Source organism: Sinohyriopsis cumingii, unplaced genomic scaffold, assembly GCF_028554795.1.
Source record: "Sinohyriopsis cumingii isolate HCF-2022 unplaced genomic scaffold, ASM2855479v2 utg000974l, whole genome shotgun sequence".
Lineage (NCBI taxonomy): Eukaryota > Metazoa > Mollusca > Bivalvia > Unionida > Unionidae > Sinohyriopsis > Sinohyriopsis cumingii.
In genome coordinates, this window is record NW_028315950.1 from 759872 (window position 1) to 776778 (window position 16907).

Below are 16907 nucleotides of genomic sequence, written 5' to 3' on the forward strand. Positions count from 1 at the left end.
ACAGAGGATTATTATACATGGGTCCAGCATATAATGTGCTGTTAATACTGGTCTTGTCTTTTGCAGGGTAAAGGAAGCACCTATTACTTAACAAAAGTGGATAGCAGAATCACCTTGATTGTGATATTTGAGACTAAAAAGGCAGAAAAGGAGTCGTATGTGAATAATTTCATGTTGGAACTTAGCAGTCAGATTCGTGGAGTTAAATTGTTCTCTTCATTCAAACCTGGGGCACGAGGGGCTATGTCAAGACGGTAGCCATGAGTTTTCCAGAGAGTGTTTGCTTGTATAAGAAATAAAAATAAATTTTAAAAACTCTCTCTTCCGATAATCCATTATTTTCCTCAGTATGACTATCAACCATTAATTACTTAGTAGTAACTCCAAAATGTATACATAATTAAAAATAAGGAGTTTTGTTGAATTCGTATAAAAGCAAAGAGATGGGACAAATTTATCCCTAACTGGCATAGTCTACAATTTGTCTAAACATGTACATACAGCTACTGTACCAGGTATACATGTATATACAGCTACAGTAACAGGTATACATGAATATACATCTACTGTACCAGGTATACATGTATATACAGCTACTGTACCAGGTAAGACGTGTATATACATCTACAGTATGAGGTTAAATGTTTATATACAGTTACAGTACCCAGTAAAATGTGCATATACAGCTACAGTACCAGGTATACACAAACATACAGCTACAGTACCAGGTAAAACATGTATATGCAGCTACAGTACCAGGTAAAATGTATATATACAGCTACAGTACCAGATGAAATGTGTATGTACAGCTACATTACCAGGTAAAACATGTATATACAGCTACAGTACCAGGTAAAACATGTATATACAGCTATAGTACCAGGTATACACGAACATACAGCTACAGTACCAAGTAAAATGTGCATATACAGCTACAGTACCAGGTAAAATGTGTATGTACAGCTACATTACCAGGTAAAATGTGTATGTACAGCTACAGTACCAGGTAAAATGGGTATATACAGCTACAGTACCAGGTAAAACATGTATATACAGCTATAGTACCAGGTATACACAAACATACAGCTATAGTACCAGGTAAAACGTTTATATACAGCTACATTACCAGGTAAAACGTGGTATATACAGCTTCACTACCAAGTCAAATGTGTATATACATCTACAGTACCAGGTAAAACCTGTATATACAGCTACAGTACCAGGTAAACCATGTATATACAGCTACAGTACCAGGTAAAACATGGTATATACAGCTTCACTACCAAGTCAAATGTGTATATACAGCTACAGTACCAGGTAAAACCTGTATATACAGCTACAGTACCAGGTAAAATGTTGTATATACAGCTTCAGTATCAGGTAAAACTTGTATATACAGCTACAGTAACAGGTAAAACATGTATATACAGCTACAGTATCAGGTAAAATGTGTATATACAGCTACAGTACCAGGTAAAACGTGTATATACAACTACAGTACCAGGTAAAACGTGTATATACAGCTACAATACCAAGTAAAACGTGTAAATACAGCTACAGTACCAAATAAAACGTGAGTAACTAGCTGAGTAAACTGAGTTTTTATATTATATAGTGAAATACTGTTTCAGATTCATTGCATAGATTTTTTCTGTATACACTGCCTGGATACGATTCATTATGTAGTCCTGATTGTATCTGTATACACTGCATGGATATGAATCATTCCGTAGTCCTGATTGTATTTGGATGCATGGATATGAACCTTTCTGTAGGCCTTATTTTATCCATATACATTGCATGGATATGATTCATTCTGTATAGCTGATTTTATCTGTATGCACTAAAGGATAACTTGTATTGTACTTTAAAGATGTCTGTTTTTAGTAAGTGCTGTTTTTTGACCTTCCTGATGATGCATCTCGTATAGAAGCAGACATTAATTCAAAATACCCATTACAAATTTTAGTGGTTAAAAAATATCCTAACAGAAAAATTGTGTTTTGTTCTTCAGAAATTTGCTAAAACAGTGTTTATGTTTCTCAAAGCAATGTCAAGAAAAGATCAGAGGATATGTTAGAGGAGATGTACTGTAACCAAATACTCATAAGTTCTTAGCAGAATCATGAGCTAACAATTTCATGGCATTAATAGATAACATGATTAAAACCCAACGGTCAAGATTAAAATTAGCAATCTAAAACAAAAATTCTTTTGGGCAAAGATTGAAAGTTTGTCTTTTGAGAAAATTAACTGAAGAATGGAAACCCAAGCATTTAGGTCTGAACAGTTTATGCATGCCATTAAATGTTAGGACTATGTTCTCTGTGCATGTTGGCGTGGTGTTGGAAGGCAATACATACAACTATGTTGAAAAACTGCAACCATTGGAGAGTAATGATGACTTTAACAAGTGTGCTAGCATCTTTGTAGAAAATTTCTGGCCAGTTATTGCCTATGGCATTGCCCGTCTGTGAATTTGTTCATCCATTTATCTGTCCATAACGATTTGCTTTCCCAGGATATAACTTCGTAATATCTGGAGTGATTTCCATGAAACATTGCCCAAGCATATTTTATGAATAGGCCACAACCAGGCACTATCCCTCAAGGTCACAGTCATGATAAGGGAAAATGTAATTATGTGACTAAACTCTTTATCCAGATATAACTTTGGAACTGCTTAAGATATTGGATTGAAACTTTGGACCGTTATATATGTATAGCATTATGTCACATACTATACCATGCCCTGCTTTAAAATCACTGAAGAGTTTAATTATGTGACTAGTTTCTTTGTCTAGAGTATTCATCAACCACTTGAGGAATTTTAATTGAACTTGATTCAGTTACATATCATGTATACACAGTGTGTTGAATGCCACAGCCATATTTACCACATCAAGGTCTAGGTTATAACAAGGGAAAATTTAATTGTGTGGTCCCTAGCCATGTAAGGATATAACTTTTACATTTCAAAAGAGATATTTTAATGAACTTAAGCATTTGTGTATATTGCAAGATTCCCACACTACTTGGAAATCAAGACAAAGTTGATAGAAAAACTTAATTTTGTTTCTGACCAGGACAACCCCTTTAAGTTTGCATATATTAAGATCAAAGTCAGGGGAAAAAACTCACTTGATCATAGAAAACATGTCATGATTGAACTGATCACGAGTTAAATGTATTGTTACTGGAATTTTACAGTTTACAACAGCTGTTTGAATATTTGAGTGCTTACCCTTTATGAATTTGTATTGTTAATGCAAGCACTCAGGAGATCAGACTGATCATGTAGAATGGTTGCATCATTTAGAACAGTTACATCATGTAGACTGGTTGCATCATGTAGAACGGTTACATCATGTAGGCTGGTTGCATCATGTAGAACGGTTACATCATGTAGACTGGTTGCATCATACAGAATGGTTACATCATGTAGACTGGTTGCATCATAGTACCATGAAGAACTATCAGGTTTTTATAAATGATGCTGATCATTTAGAAATAAACTGTTAATGAGGTTTTCTCATAAACCTCAAGAAAATGTTACCAAATTTAACAGAAAGCTATATGGGTATTTAAAGTAATTTCCAATTCACCATTAAATAAGAGTGTCATTGCTTAAAATAGAAAATCATTCAAAAGATATCAAAGAATATGGTCAAAAAATAAAACCAAATTTGACACAAAGCATCTTGGCATAGTGGTCAACAAAATTAGACCATGTTTGACCCAAAGCATCTTGGCAACATGGTCAACAAAATGAGACCATGTTTGACCCAAAGCATCATGGCATGGTGCTCAACAAAATTGGACCAGATTTGACACAAAGCATTTTGGCATAGTGGTCAACAAAATTAGACCACGTTTGACCCAAAGCATCTTGGCATGGTGGTCAACAAAATTAGACATGTTTGACCATAAGCATCATGGCATGGTGCTCAAAAAAATTGCACCAAATTTGACCCAAAGCATCTTGGCATGGTGGTCAACAAAATTAGACCACATTTGACCCAAAGCATCTTGGCATGGTGGTCAACAACATTGGATCAAATTTGACCCAAAGCATCATGGCATGGTGGCCAACAAAATTAGACCAAAATTTGACCCAAAGCATCATGGCATGGTGGTCAGTAAAATTGGACCAAATTTGACCCAAAGCATCTTGGCATGGTGGCCAACACAACTGTACCAAATTTGACACAAAGCATCTTGGCATGGTGGTCAAAAAAATTAGATCAAATTTGACACAAAGCATTTTGGCACGGTGGTCGACAAAATTAGACCATGTTTGACCCAAAGCATCATGACATGGTGCTCAACAAAATTACACCAAATTTGACCCAAAGCATCTTGGCATGGTGTTCAACAAAATTAGACCAAATTTGACCCAAAGCATCATGGCATGGTGGTAAAAATAAATTGGACCAAATTTGACCCAAAGCATCTTGGCATGGTGGCCAACATAACTGGACCATATTTGACCCAAAGCATCTTGGCATGGTGGTCAACAAAATTAGACCAAATTTGACCCAAAGCTTCATGGCATGGTGGTAAAAAAAACTGGACCAAATTTGACCCAAATCATCTTGGCATGGTGGCCAACACAAATGGACCAAATTTGACACAAAGCATCTTGGCATGGTGGTCAACAAAATTAGACCAAATTTGACCCAAACCATTTTGGCATGGTCAACAATAGACAAAATTTGACCCAAAGCATCTTGGCATGGTGGTCAACAATAGACAAAATTTGACACAAAACATCTTGGCATGGTGTCAATAAAATTGTACCAAATTTGACCAAAAAGATCATGGTATAACATTTGACAACAAACTTGATGGCCTAAATGCCTTTCAGCATTGGAGAAATTTTGCTTGTCTGTCATCAAATATGTATCTAGGTATAAAAAGAAAGTTCATTTGGTTGGTGTTTGCCTAACAGCCAAGTCATGTGACTTGTATGCTTTTGTAACAGTGACAATATTTTGAAGATAGATTGCCATCATTTGTAAAGCCTTGATTATTTCTGTCAAATGTGGTAAAATACCTTTTCTCTCTTTTGATAGTAAACTTTAACACACTAAAGATGTTGACATGGTGACATAAACTGACTTGTACAAGTGACAGGTGTTGAAACTGACATAAAGTGACTTGTACAACAGGTGTTGAAATGGTGATGTAAAGTGACTTGTACAAGTAACAATTGTTGAAATGGTGATATAAAGTGACTTGTACAAGTGATTGGTGTTGAAAAAATGGTGATATACAGTGACTTGTAAAAGTGACTGGTGTTGAAATGGTAATATAAAGTGACTTGTACAAGTGACTGGTGTTGAAATGGTGATATAAAGCGAGTTGTACAAGTGACATGTTTAAATGGTGATATAAAGTGACTTGTACAAGTGACAACTGTTGAAATTATGATATAAAGTGACTTGTACAATTGACAGGTGTTGAAATGGTGATATAAAGTGATTTGTACAAATGACAGGTGTTGAAATGGTGATATAAAGTGATTTGTATGAGTGACAGGTGTTGAAATGGTGATATAAAGTGATTTGTACAAATAACAGATGTTGAAATGGTGATATAAAGTGATTTGTATGAGTGACAGATGTTGAAAAGGTGACATAAAGTGACTTGTACAATGGATTGGTTAAAATTTGAAATGCTTAGCATATTGGTTCTATCTTATTTCAAACGCAAACACGTATGATAACTTCAATGTAGCCATTTTTATTACACACATATATTGGGGACATGCTGCCAAATACAAGAAGAAAACATATTTGAGATTAAAATATAAGACTTGAAACACTTAACAACTTGCAATACTAGTCCATGCTGCTAAAAGAAAGCTCATTTTTATATAACTTAGTGTAATATTATAAAGTAACCAGTGACAGTGATTATGCTAATACGTATCACAGTTCATCAAATTCAAACTTCTAAGACACATGGATTGATTGCAGATTCAAAAACTAATTGAAAAAAATTATAATGCTTTCATATTTTCTTAGTTTTAGAATTACCACTGAACTTGCATTAAAAATTAAAACATTTACACAACCGCACATACATACATACATACATACATACATACATAGAGAGAGAGAGAAGTAACTTTTTGTACTGCTTTACATGTTGCTCATGCCAACTACTATCTTACAAATCCAAGAACTATCTTGGCATTTTAGTACATATTGTTGCTCACTGAAAATTTTCTTTTCTTTGTCTTGTAATTATTTGTTACCCCAATGATAAATTATTTGTACTAAAACATATGCATTCGAAGTGAAGTGTCTGATTTATGAAATGTACAAAATTTGAGTGAGTAAAATCAAAGAACAACTCTAACAACATTCTCATTTTGACCTAATGAAGATCTGTTTAGCACTGGGCCACATACAGATGTAATTACAATAGTTTCTTAAGACATTTTAATGTATGGGAATATGGATGGCAGGCATGTACTTGGCAAATAAAAACACCTTAATTGCTCTTTAATCAGCCATGTGCATACACTGTGCACTATATTACACTGGTGACATGTAAAGCAAATCTACCCAACTTAAAAGTGAATATTAGCATCGTATTTCAACAAGTGTGAATATTATGCTCCATACTGACCTTTAATACCCATTTCTAAATGTCCTGAACTAAATTCACTTTCGCATTGGCCTGCACCATTCTCGATGGCACATTAAAATGACTTAGCAATCCCCAGTGATCACTTAGAAATTTGTGACAAGATTGCAGTCTCTCTAGACCAACCAGCTCGAATCGCTCTGGTTTCACAATCGCCTTAGGTTTGCTGTGGCGGATATACAGCCTGTCAAATCGACATCTAGGTTTATATCTAGAACTCCACTCGAGATTGTCATTGCGCTGTACATCCCAGGTAAACTTAGTCTCTGATCTCATTCCTGTTACTTCCCATATGTCATCAACATCTTCTGGGAGACCGCCAATTTGACTGAGCTATAAAAATTAACAATTTAGTAAACAAATATTTCTTGCAGACTTTTATTTTTTAAATAGCATGTATTGCCTTCAGGTATATCCTACAAAATTATTACATGTATTTCCTTCAGGTACTACAAAATTATTACAGGTATTTCCCTCAGGTACTACAAAATTATTACAGGTATTTCCCTCAGGTACATCCTGTATAATTATAAGATATATAGCCTTCAACTACGTCCTATAAAATTACTACATGTAGGTACATCCTACAGAATTATAACATGTATTGCTTTCAGATACATCCTACAAAATTTCAGGGATAATTTACACTGAAGAACAGCCCTAAATAAGCCTGAGATTGATTAACTTCAGAGCTCAAGAAAGCCTCTCGTCATCTTTTCTTGACTAGGTAAAACTTGGCTATTTACTCATTTCTGGGGCAAACATATACAGATTGACTAAGAATAGCTCTGTGCCAATTGTATTGCATTACCAATCAGTGAAGTTCAACATTCCTTAACTTATAACATTACCAATTTCATTTGTCTACCACAAGAGGGTTTTACTTAATGACACATTTGATTTTTTATCACAAAGGTAAAATCCCAAAAGTTTAAATGTGTACAAAATATTTAAACATTTCTGCAGTGGTCTACAATCTAAGTGGGTAATCTATGTGTATATAACTGATCATTTCACCAGGTATGCTCAGGCCGTTCCATGCCGCAACCAAACAGCTCAAACTAAACCCCTATATAAGCACTTTCTTAGATATCAGTTTCCCAGAGAGCTTCATGGTGATGACGGACGGTTATAAAGGAGTTTTGAAAATTAGTGAACATATAGAAGTCTTGCTCCTCCCCATTTCACCCACAGGGAAATGGTGCTTGTGAATACTTCAATGGAACGCTTTTAAAAATGCTAGGGACATTGGAGGAAGAGTAAAAAAAGATTGGAAGTCGTACATTGCTCCAATTATCCATGCATATAATGCTACTAAGATTGATTCCACCGGATTCTCGCCCCATTTTCTTATGTTTGGGTGGCACTCCTGGTTTTCAGTTGATGCCTATCTGGGTACTACACCACATTGTGGCAAAGCTGCTGCAGAGCCTCTCACATATGTGGAAAAACTGAAGGACTGCCTCTGAGTCGTTTACACAGCCACGGTGAGAGAGTTGAGCAATAGCCGTGCTAAGAGCAAGGTCCAGAACGATAAGACGGCTGAGAGTCCAAACTTGAAGTAGGAGACCAAGTCTTAGTGCGCAATGTTGGACTCAAAAGAAAACAAAAATCAGCTGACAAGTGGACCAAGGACATATATCAGGTGATATCAATCCCTAATTTATATATGCAAGTGTACATGATAAGAAGGGTCACAGGTCACAAATCTGTAGACACATTACATTTTAATGTGCTTTAGACCCTTGACTGTCTTGCTTGCGTGTACAAAAAAGTTATCCCTTCACAGTCAAGCTTTGAATCTCCAAGTTCTGATTCAGATACTGACAGGTATGTTATACCACTCAGATAACCCCATTGTGCCAGGAAGGAGATTGTTTGACCCCATGAACACTCCTCACAGACTGCCCCTGAGAATAGATCTTCATCTATTATTGACCGCCATACAAGCCAACCTCTTGAAAGCATAAGCTTTCAAAATAGTTGGTCTAAAGTAGTTTAAATGAACCATGAACTCATTTTTCATTTTTCCCTGACATGCCCTGCATGAGAGCACTCAGCTTGGTTACCTAAAGGTGTCTACTGAAAGGTCAGTTTGAAACCCGACCGTATTAAAGGGAGATCCAGAGCGTCAATCCATGAGGTTAGTCCAACTGGTAAGGAGTTCTTCCAGCGACCGGAAAACACCTGACCAGCTAGGCCAGTGGGTGTATTTACAGATGATTTACTATGCATGAGTTACTGTGATCTATCTGTATCTTTCAGGTATTCTCTTTATTTCTTTTTCGTAGGCAGGAGTGATGCTGAATAGCCCATTTATTGTCAATCTAACCCAAAATATAAATATAAGCTGACAACTTGACATCATTATATAAGTAACTGTAGTAACATGAGTTTCAATATCAGTGATTTTATGTGACTATATAATTTTTTATTTTTGCTGGGCAATTTAACTTTCTAAGCTCCATTTATTTTTTTAATTATGATCCATGGTAGGAAATAATATTACTATGGAATGATGGATAAATATGGGGGTAGTGGTCTTCCGGGGAGAATTGGTTGGGTTTGAATCCCACTGACCTACAAGGACAGTCAGGTTAGTACCACTACGGTAGAAAAGGGGAATACGTAGCAATAGAAAACCATTCTTCTAAGGTGTTCATTTTTAAATGAAAGGATGAAGTTTCAGAGGACAGTTTTTTTAATTGGTTGTTTTTAAATCTAGATTTCATTTATGAATACCTATCATGTATTGATTAATGTTTTTATTTATTTCTGAGGGAGAGAGTATGTGATCCAGGTGCGTGTTTGTTCTGAGTGAGTACACAAGTGAGTGAGCGTTAGATCAGTGCATGAAGGGGACAATAATGTCAAGCACCTAATAAAAGCCCAAGGCACTTGCTTTATCGGTGTGGGACAATCATCTTTCTCATTTTGTATAGGTCTATGGTGGTGATTACAATTTGAGAGAATTGTAACATTTGAATATTTAGGGTCTGCTTGTCTGGTAGGTGATCATTTATGTGTTATCATGTTGGTAAATTGAAATACTGCCGTGCAGATTGTATATCATTTTGTATAGCATTTGCCTCATTTGTAGCCCTGTATATTTAAGCATTTGTTCTGTTCTGTTCTGTTTTAGTATTGTATATTTAAGTAATCATTCTCTTTCATTATACGTGTGGGACAAACATCCTCGTTATTTTATATAGGCATGTGGTGCCGATTACAATTTGAGAGAATTGTAACATTTTAATATTTAGGGTCTGCTTATCTGGTAGGTATTATTTATGTGTTATGTTGATATACTGAGATAACGGCATGCAGGTTGTGTATTGTTGTGTATTGTATTTGCATCATTTGTAGAATTGTATATTTCTGCATTTGTTCTGTTCTATTCTGTTTTAGTATTGTATATTTAAGTAATCGTTATAGGTTTTCTTTCATCTCATACGTTTTCCTGATGGATAATAAACCCCACAAACTGTAAGTGTTGTATTTGCTTCCTTTTATGCAACACCGGACTCACATACATATGAATATAAATATACCAGCAAAATGTATTCATCTGTGTCAAGTGGTGTTTGCACAACTTTGATATGGAGCTTCTTAGAACAAATAAACTCACCATACTTTTTTTTGCAGAGGGGTAATGAACAAAACAGTAAGAGAACAAGAACTGTTCACACAAATGAAGGACCTTGACTTAATCTGCATACCGGTTTCTGCAGAACGATAATGCATTAAGTTCAAAACTATTAAAGTATTAATATAGAGGAATAAAAGTTCTAGACATCTAGCAAGGGGAGGATTTTACAGTCTGCAATATGACTTGTTTCTGTGATGTTTGTTTACCTCATAATCTCTAAGGTTCAAATCCCCGCCAAATATCACAGTTCTGTCTATATCTGCCAGCTTGACATGTTCAAATGCAAGCTTCAGCTGCTTCTTTCTCTTCTCTGTAGTGTGTTTTGTGCTCTCCAAATGGGAGGTCAGAATGTCAAACTTGATACCTTTGACTGTGCACTGGGAAAAAGAAATATTTCAGAATACAGTGTCATGGCTTCTTTTCAAATCTTCAAACATATGATCAGAGTTCTTCAAATTACATCATTTTTTAAATTAGTTGTACAGGTATTACAGGAAATGTATGGAAAAATGGCAACCAGTCTGGAATTGAGTGAACATAAAATAGAGTATATATAGGTTTGGCTGCCCAGGATTGGTTAATAATATGTTTTTTTTTTTAGGAAAAAGAATCATTTTGAGAGCTTATCCTGGTTGTAGCTTAAAAAAATAGAGACATTGTTTTATAGATGGAATTTTAGAAAACCAGAACCAAAATAGCAAGCAAATGTTTTCAAAAAATTCAAAGAATGAGATGAATCTCCCCTTAAAAAAATGCAGTTACTGTCATAGCTTAGAGAAATGGCTTACATTAAATTCTTGAGAAATGTCAAATTTATTAGCCTAAGTGAAATCTGTATAGTTCACAAAACTAATTTGAAACATAAGCATTGTACATCATTGTCTTGAGTGCATAATTTGATTAACTTAATATGACAGCATTAAATATAGAAATGACCTTTGAGCTTGGACTTGGACAGTGCATTATTAAAATTGAGATTGCTGTATCTGCCTTTATGGTCTAAACTCTTTGTTATGGACTCTTGATGAATGGCTGCATCTGTCTGTCCTTGCATCACAGAATAACACTTGAAATAACTTGGGTTCGCCTTAGAACGATTTGATCATTTTCGTCGAACCTGCATACAACGTTAAGAAGGGTGGATAATTGTTTTTCTAGGTAAGCAACTGAGCTAGCCTGTATCTTGGTGTAGATTGCTTGCAGCGAGAGACACTAAAAGCATGGTATGCAAGGGTGTTCTACCCTTACCAATACTCACTCTCCTGTAGATCTAAGGCAAGTTTGTTTTCTAACTGACACACTGGTCTTTGGATCTTGACAAGGAGTGAACGTTCTCCATTTTTGTTCTCCAGCCATAGGGGTAAGTGTTACATTTGTAGTTTATTTGATCTGTGAAGCATATTCATTTTTAATGTCGTATCATGAAATGATGCCTTTACTACTACTTTGCAGATTCGAAATGTGAAGTTTTGAATTGTTACAAATTGCTATTAGGGGTTTAATTTAGTAGCATGTATCTATAGATTTAATTCTGTACCTTTTATTATGACCAGTTTAGTTTTATTGTAGCGGTGTGTACCTGCTGGTAGCTGTCTGTACCTATGTCTATATGTATGTCTGTGTGCATGGTGGATCCATGAAGGGTGGGCATGGCCAATGCAAGTGGGCCAACCCAGTTTAGGAGAACTGTCTGATATCAGTGCATTTGTGTGTGTAGGTATATCAGGCTGTCTGTCTGGCCGTCTTTGTATCTATATGGATATTAAAATTATGTAACCACCAAGGCCATACGAAGATGAAACCGCTAATTTGTAAACTTGTGTGCACAGTGGATCCATGAAGGGTGTGTGCAGCCGATACAAGTGTGGGTCAACCCAAGATATCGGAAGAACATTGTGGTTTGTCAGTGGACACATTTGCAAGTTTTTACAAATATTTTTGAATCATACGGCTGTACAAATGATCAAGTCATATGTTTGTTTCAATTAATTGTTGTTTCAGTTGAGTATAATTGGGTCATTTTGAGATTATTTGAATCTTATTTTCATTCCATGAGGTTATTTGAATCTTATTTTCACATTCCGTGAGATCATTTGAATCTTATTTTCATTCCATGAGGTTATTTGAATCTTATTTTCACATTCCGTGAGATCATTTGAATCTTATTTTCACATTCCATGAGATCATTTGTCTTATTTTCACATTCCGTGAGATCATTTGAATCTTATTTTCACATTCCATGAGATCATTTGAATCATATTTTCATTCCATGAGGTTATTTGAATCTTATTTTCACATTCCATGAGATCATTTGAATCTTATTTTCACATTCCGTGAGATCATTTGAATCTTATTTTCATTCGATGAGATTATTTGAATCTCACTTTCATTCCATGAGATTGCATAGGTTTTTTTAATCTTATAATCATTACCTGAGATTATACGAATCTTACCATCATACATTTGACTATATGAATCATTTATATTTTTTTTTCCTATTTGTGAATGTTTGGATAAAGTAACTGAATGAGAATGTTTAGAGCATGTAAGAATCACTGTATTTGTAGTGTATATATTTTTATTAATTCATATCATAAACTTCCATCTTTCATCACAATGTGTTGTGTTGCCATTTGATCTGAGCATCCATTCAGGTCTATCCTGTTACACCTTGTGTCGTATGAATTAAAAGATGGTATTAATTACATACCCCCAGATTTCCTTCAACCAAGAGTCATTGTACGGAATAATATGTAAATGTTCCACTAATTAGATGTAATTGGGCAACCTCATTATAAGACAAGGTACCAGACATAGTATGGGTTTTGTGATACATTATAAGTAAATCAGTGATCCTTCACTGCAAAGCGGACCAATATAACATGGTCTCTGATATAACATAGTCCTTTTGTGATACATTCTCAGTAAATCATCGATCCCTTCCATCAAAGTGGATCAGAATAACATGGTCCCTTTTATAGCATGGATTCTGTGATTCATTCCAAGTAATTCATCGATCCTTCACTACAAAGCACAGATCAATCTAACACGGTCCCATACATAACGTGGGTTTGGTGATACATTCTAGGTAATTCAACAAAACTATTTTGGGAATGTGTGGACATTTCTGATTGCAAATGACTAAATCAGGAACAAACCTTCACATAAAGCAAGTTTCTGTCCATTCCACTGTTGCTGAATGGTATAACTTTCACACTTTCAAGACTTGTAACATCCCATCGTAGAAGGATTGCAGTATAGTAGTCCTCATCTCCAGGTGGGACATCTCCAGCTGGGATAAGGACATATGAAGGGCATTTCTCTTCTATTATCTCCTGGGCCTCCATAACAACCTCCTGCAGCAAAACCACATGTGGTTTCTCTCTGAAACAATTGATTAAAAGAATGTCTTAATATAAAAGCAATTCTGGTCATGTAAATATTGCTTGGAAACCTGTGTATTTTGAACTGTCCAAAACAGCATTAATATTTATCTAAATATCTGCTAATGCATGCAAGATGTCCAGAAAAGTATTACCTATGCCTTGATTTCTGCTGACTAATGTAAGATTGCCAGAAGAGTTGTGCTGATCTCTTGATATCTACTGGTGCTTGCGCAAATTCCAGAAGAATTATACTAATGTCTTAATGTCTTCTGGTGCATATAAGGCAAAAGCATACAACCAATGATGCCCTCAAGGGCAATTCAAATGGTGTATTTTAACCAGGTTAGTCTCCATGATAGATTCCATTTAGAGAGACAACGCCTTTGCATGTGTTTAGATACAATTTTGCCAGATAGATCTTAAATTATTTATTTGTCATATATCATCTTTTTCATCATAATGCAATGTGTTGAAAATCATGGAGGGCGTTGTGAGCAGCTCTGTTTAGGATTTGCGCTATTCAAGAAACAGTCTCCTACTTATGTTGTGTGGAACTCTTGGGGGGAGATGGCTGTTCGAAGACTACCATCAACATCCATTTCAACAATATTCTGCAGCATTTATTGTTTATCAATTAACAACGTCTAGTCCATGCATAGTGAGTAGAGTTTTGCCATAGGCAGGGTTGTATAATATGTCTATTAGTATTGAATACATGTAAAAACAACAACTGGATCATGGGTCTTACTGACGTTTAACTACAAAGTAAGGAAGATGTTGCTGGGACTAGAAGAATCCGTCAACATCATTGTCCTGTAATTGACTGTTTATGTTACCCCAAAAGATTGGCAACTCACCAAAACTGGTTAATTCTTCCTTATCAGTAAATAAACTGATGCCAGAATGTTAGACCAGACTGTTGAAGAAGGAGGAGTGGGACAAACCTCCAGTGGAAACAAGTGAAAGACTTCCTTGATTGTTGCTTGGAATGCAGGGTCTTCTGTTGCCATAGTGAGCTCTTGCATGGAATATAGAGCTGGTGATGCAGTGTGAAGGAGATCATGTTGTGAGCAGCTCTGTTTAGGAATAGTGCAATTCAAGAAACAGTCTCCCACTTAGTTCCTGTGAAACTCCTGGTGGGAGATGATAAAATGTATGCCTGTTGGAAGACTACTGTCAACACCAAGTCCAACACAGAACCTATTGCCACAACATTCTGCACCAGCTGTTGTGTACCATTAAACAATTTCCAGTCTATGCATACTGAGTAGGGTTTTGCCATCTGCAAGGCTGCAATGTATGTCTATTAGTAGGGCATACATGTAAATAAAACAACTGGTCCAGGAGTAAATAAAACAACTGGATCATGAGTCATATTGTTGTCCTGCAAAAAATTATGGAAGATGTTGCTGGGACTAGAAGAATCTGTCAACACCACGGTCACGTAATTGTCAATTTTAAGTAACCCCAAAAGATTGGCAACTCACCCAGACTGGTTCATTCTTTGTTCTCAGTAAATTATCTGATGCCAGAATGTTATACCAGACTGCTGACGAAGGAGGAGTGGGACAAACCTACAGTGGAAGCAAACTAAAGACTTCCTTGATTGTTGCTTGGAATGCAGAGCCTTATGTTGCCATAGTGAGCTCTTGTATGCTATATAGAGCTTTTGAGCATCTCTAGATGAATAGCATGATGTCAATGTCAGATGTGAATTCTGAGATGAAGCTGGAGAAGACATGTCTATAGGGATGGGCCACAATGTTAGCATACATCCTGACTGAAATAGTTACAATGGATCCCTAGGCAGCTGTTTCCTTTAAGTGGCAAAGAGATGAAAATGTAGCAAATCCATATCCCATGTGCACTGCGGCACTAAACTGGGTGCATTGAGTGATTTGTAGCTCTACACTAGGGCTATTGATCCATAAGAGTGCCTCAAGATATGGATAGGAAAAATTGGACAAACCCTTTTTTTAGTGTAAATGGTATGATTCACTGTGGCGACAAGTATTGCAATCTTAAATGACTGGCAGAATCCAGTCATGACTCACAGTACATTGCATTTTATTTTGTGCAATGTTTTTCATTTCTTTGTGCTGGAATGGGTTAGGGGATATTTGAGCCACAAAACTGGTCTGTACTGTTTCTGTGGCAGAAAAGAACTGAGTAGGATTGCTTTAATCACTCTCAGTCAAACATAGCCAATAAAGATGATTAGCTATTGAGTCCACGTGGATGAGGCCTATTGAATCACCATAAATTTTGTTGGTCATGTTGAGGTGCTGAGGGGGGATCCAGTGCTGTCACCCTCACTGACCGGGATAAATTGGATACTTGGATCGCTTCATAATTGATGAGTCTTTTGGAATCTGATATCCTTTTGAAGAGTAAATCATCCACCGCAGTGACATCAGTATGTATAATAACTGCATTTTGTCCCTCAAGGTGTGCTTCTCAGTACTAATTTTAAGTGCCCACAATACAACCAGGGCAAGCTGGACATGTACAGTATTATTCCCTGCTTCCACTGTTTACGTACCTTACACTTTATCCTTCCCATGGTCTAAATCTGTAAGAAAAAATAATGGACAATACATACAGTTGAAGGCAGGCACATATCCTGCTTTATGAACTTACATAGAGGACTTGCTATGCTAGACTGCATGAAAAGTACCTTCAAGAATGGCTCCATGTGGCAATCTATACAGAAAGGTACTGAAATATTGCTATTGGTACTTATGAAGTGGATGCTATCCTATCAATCCTAATAAAAGGTTACATGTGGATAGATAACATTTAGTTTCTTAGCTAAACTATTTTAGCCTAGGAGGGACAGATTAACGAGGTGGTAGTAGTTCTCATAAGGTATTATGATAGGGTAACTTTATTTGAAGAAGAAACTGATCCCAAATTTGAAATATTCAATCTACTTGAAGAATGATGAACTGAAAAAATATACAGACTGGTTTAACTGTAAAAGTTGTAACTGCAGACAGTTCTGACAACAGAATTCATTTTCCATATTCAAGTGCTAAGAACAAGGAAAGCATGTAATAAAATTAAACTGTTGAGTGAGGAACAAGCTAATTACAATTTTCACACACAAGTCAGCTTATACAAAGTAGCCTGAATAGCCTGGTATATAGCATACTAACCTCTGTATTGTGGTATGTATCATATTTACCAATGAGGTATTGACCTTCGTATTGTGG

The 16907-nt window shown here is 36.0% G+C and overlaps 2 protein-coding genes across 3 annotated transcripts in view; one reads left to right on the top strand and one right to left on the bottom strand.

Annotated features, from left to right (window-relative positions):
- Positions 1-320, top strand: part of LOC149772894 (KICSTOR subunit 2-like) — a 104010-nt gene extending 103690 nt beyond the window's left edge. For both annotated transcript variants that reach the window (XM_089947135.1, XM_089947136.1), the window contains one exon: positions 67-320. In XM_089947135.1, the coding sequence (XP_089803261.1) occupies positions 67-258 (192 nt within the window). In that variant the 3' untranslated portion in view covers positions 259-320. The remainder of the gene's footprint in view (positions 1-66) is intronic.
- Positions 321-5722: 5402 nt separating this feature from the next.
- The window catches only part of LOC149772895 (tyrosyl-DNA phosphodiesterase 2-like), a 69995-nt gene continuing 58810 nt past the window's right edge, over positions 5723-16907 (bottom strand). Inside the window, exons 6-8 of the mRNA XM_089947137.1 lie at positions 13465-13690; positions 10513-10683; positions 5723-6990 (exon numbers count right to left, since the gene is read on the bottom strand). Coding sequence (XP_089803263.1) covers positions 6655-6990; positions 10513-10683; positions 13465-13690 — 733 coding nt within the window. The 3' untranslated portion in view covers positions 5723-6654. The remainder of the gene's footprint in view (positions 6991-10512; positions 10684-13464; positions 13691-16907) is intronic.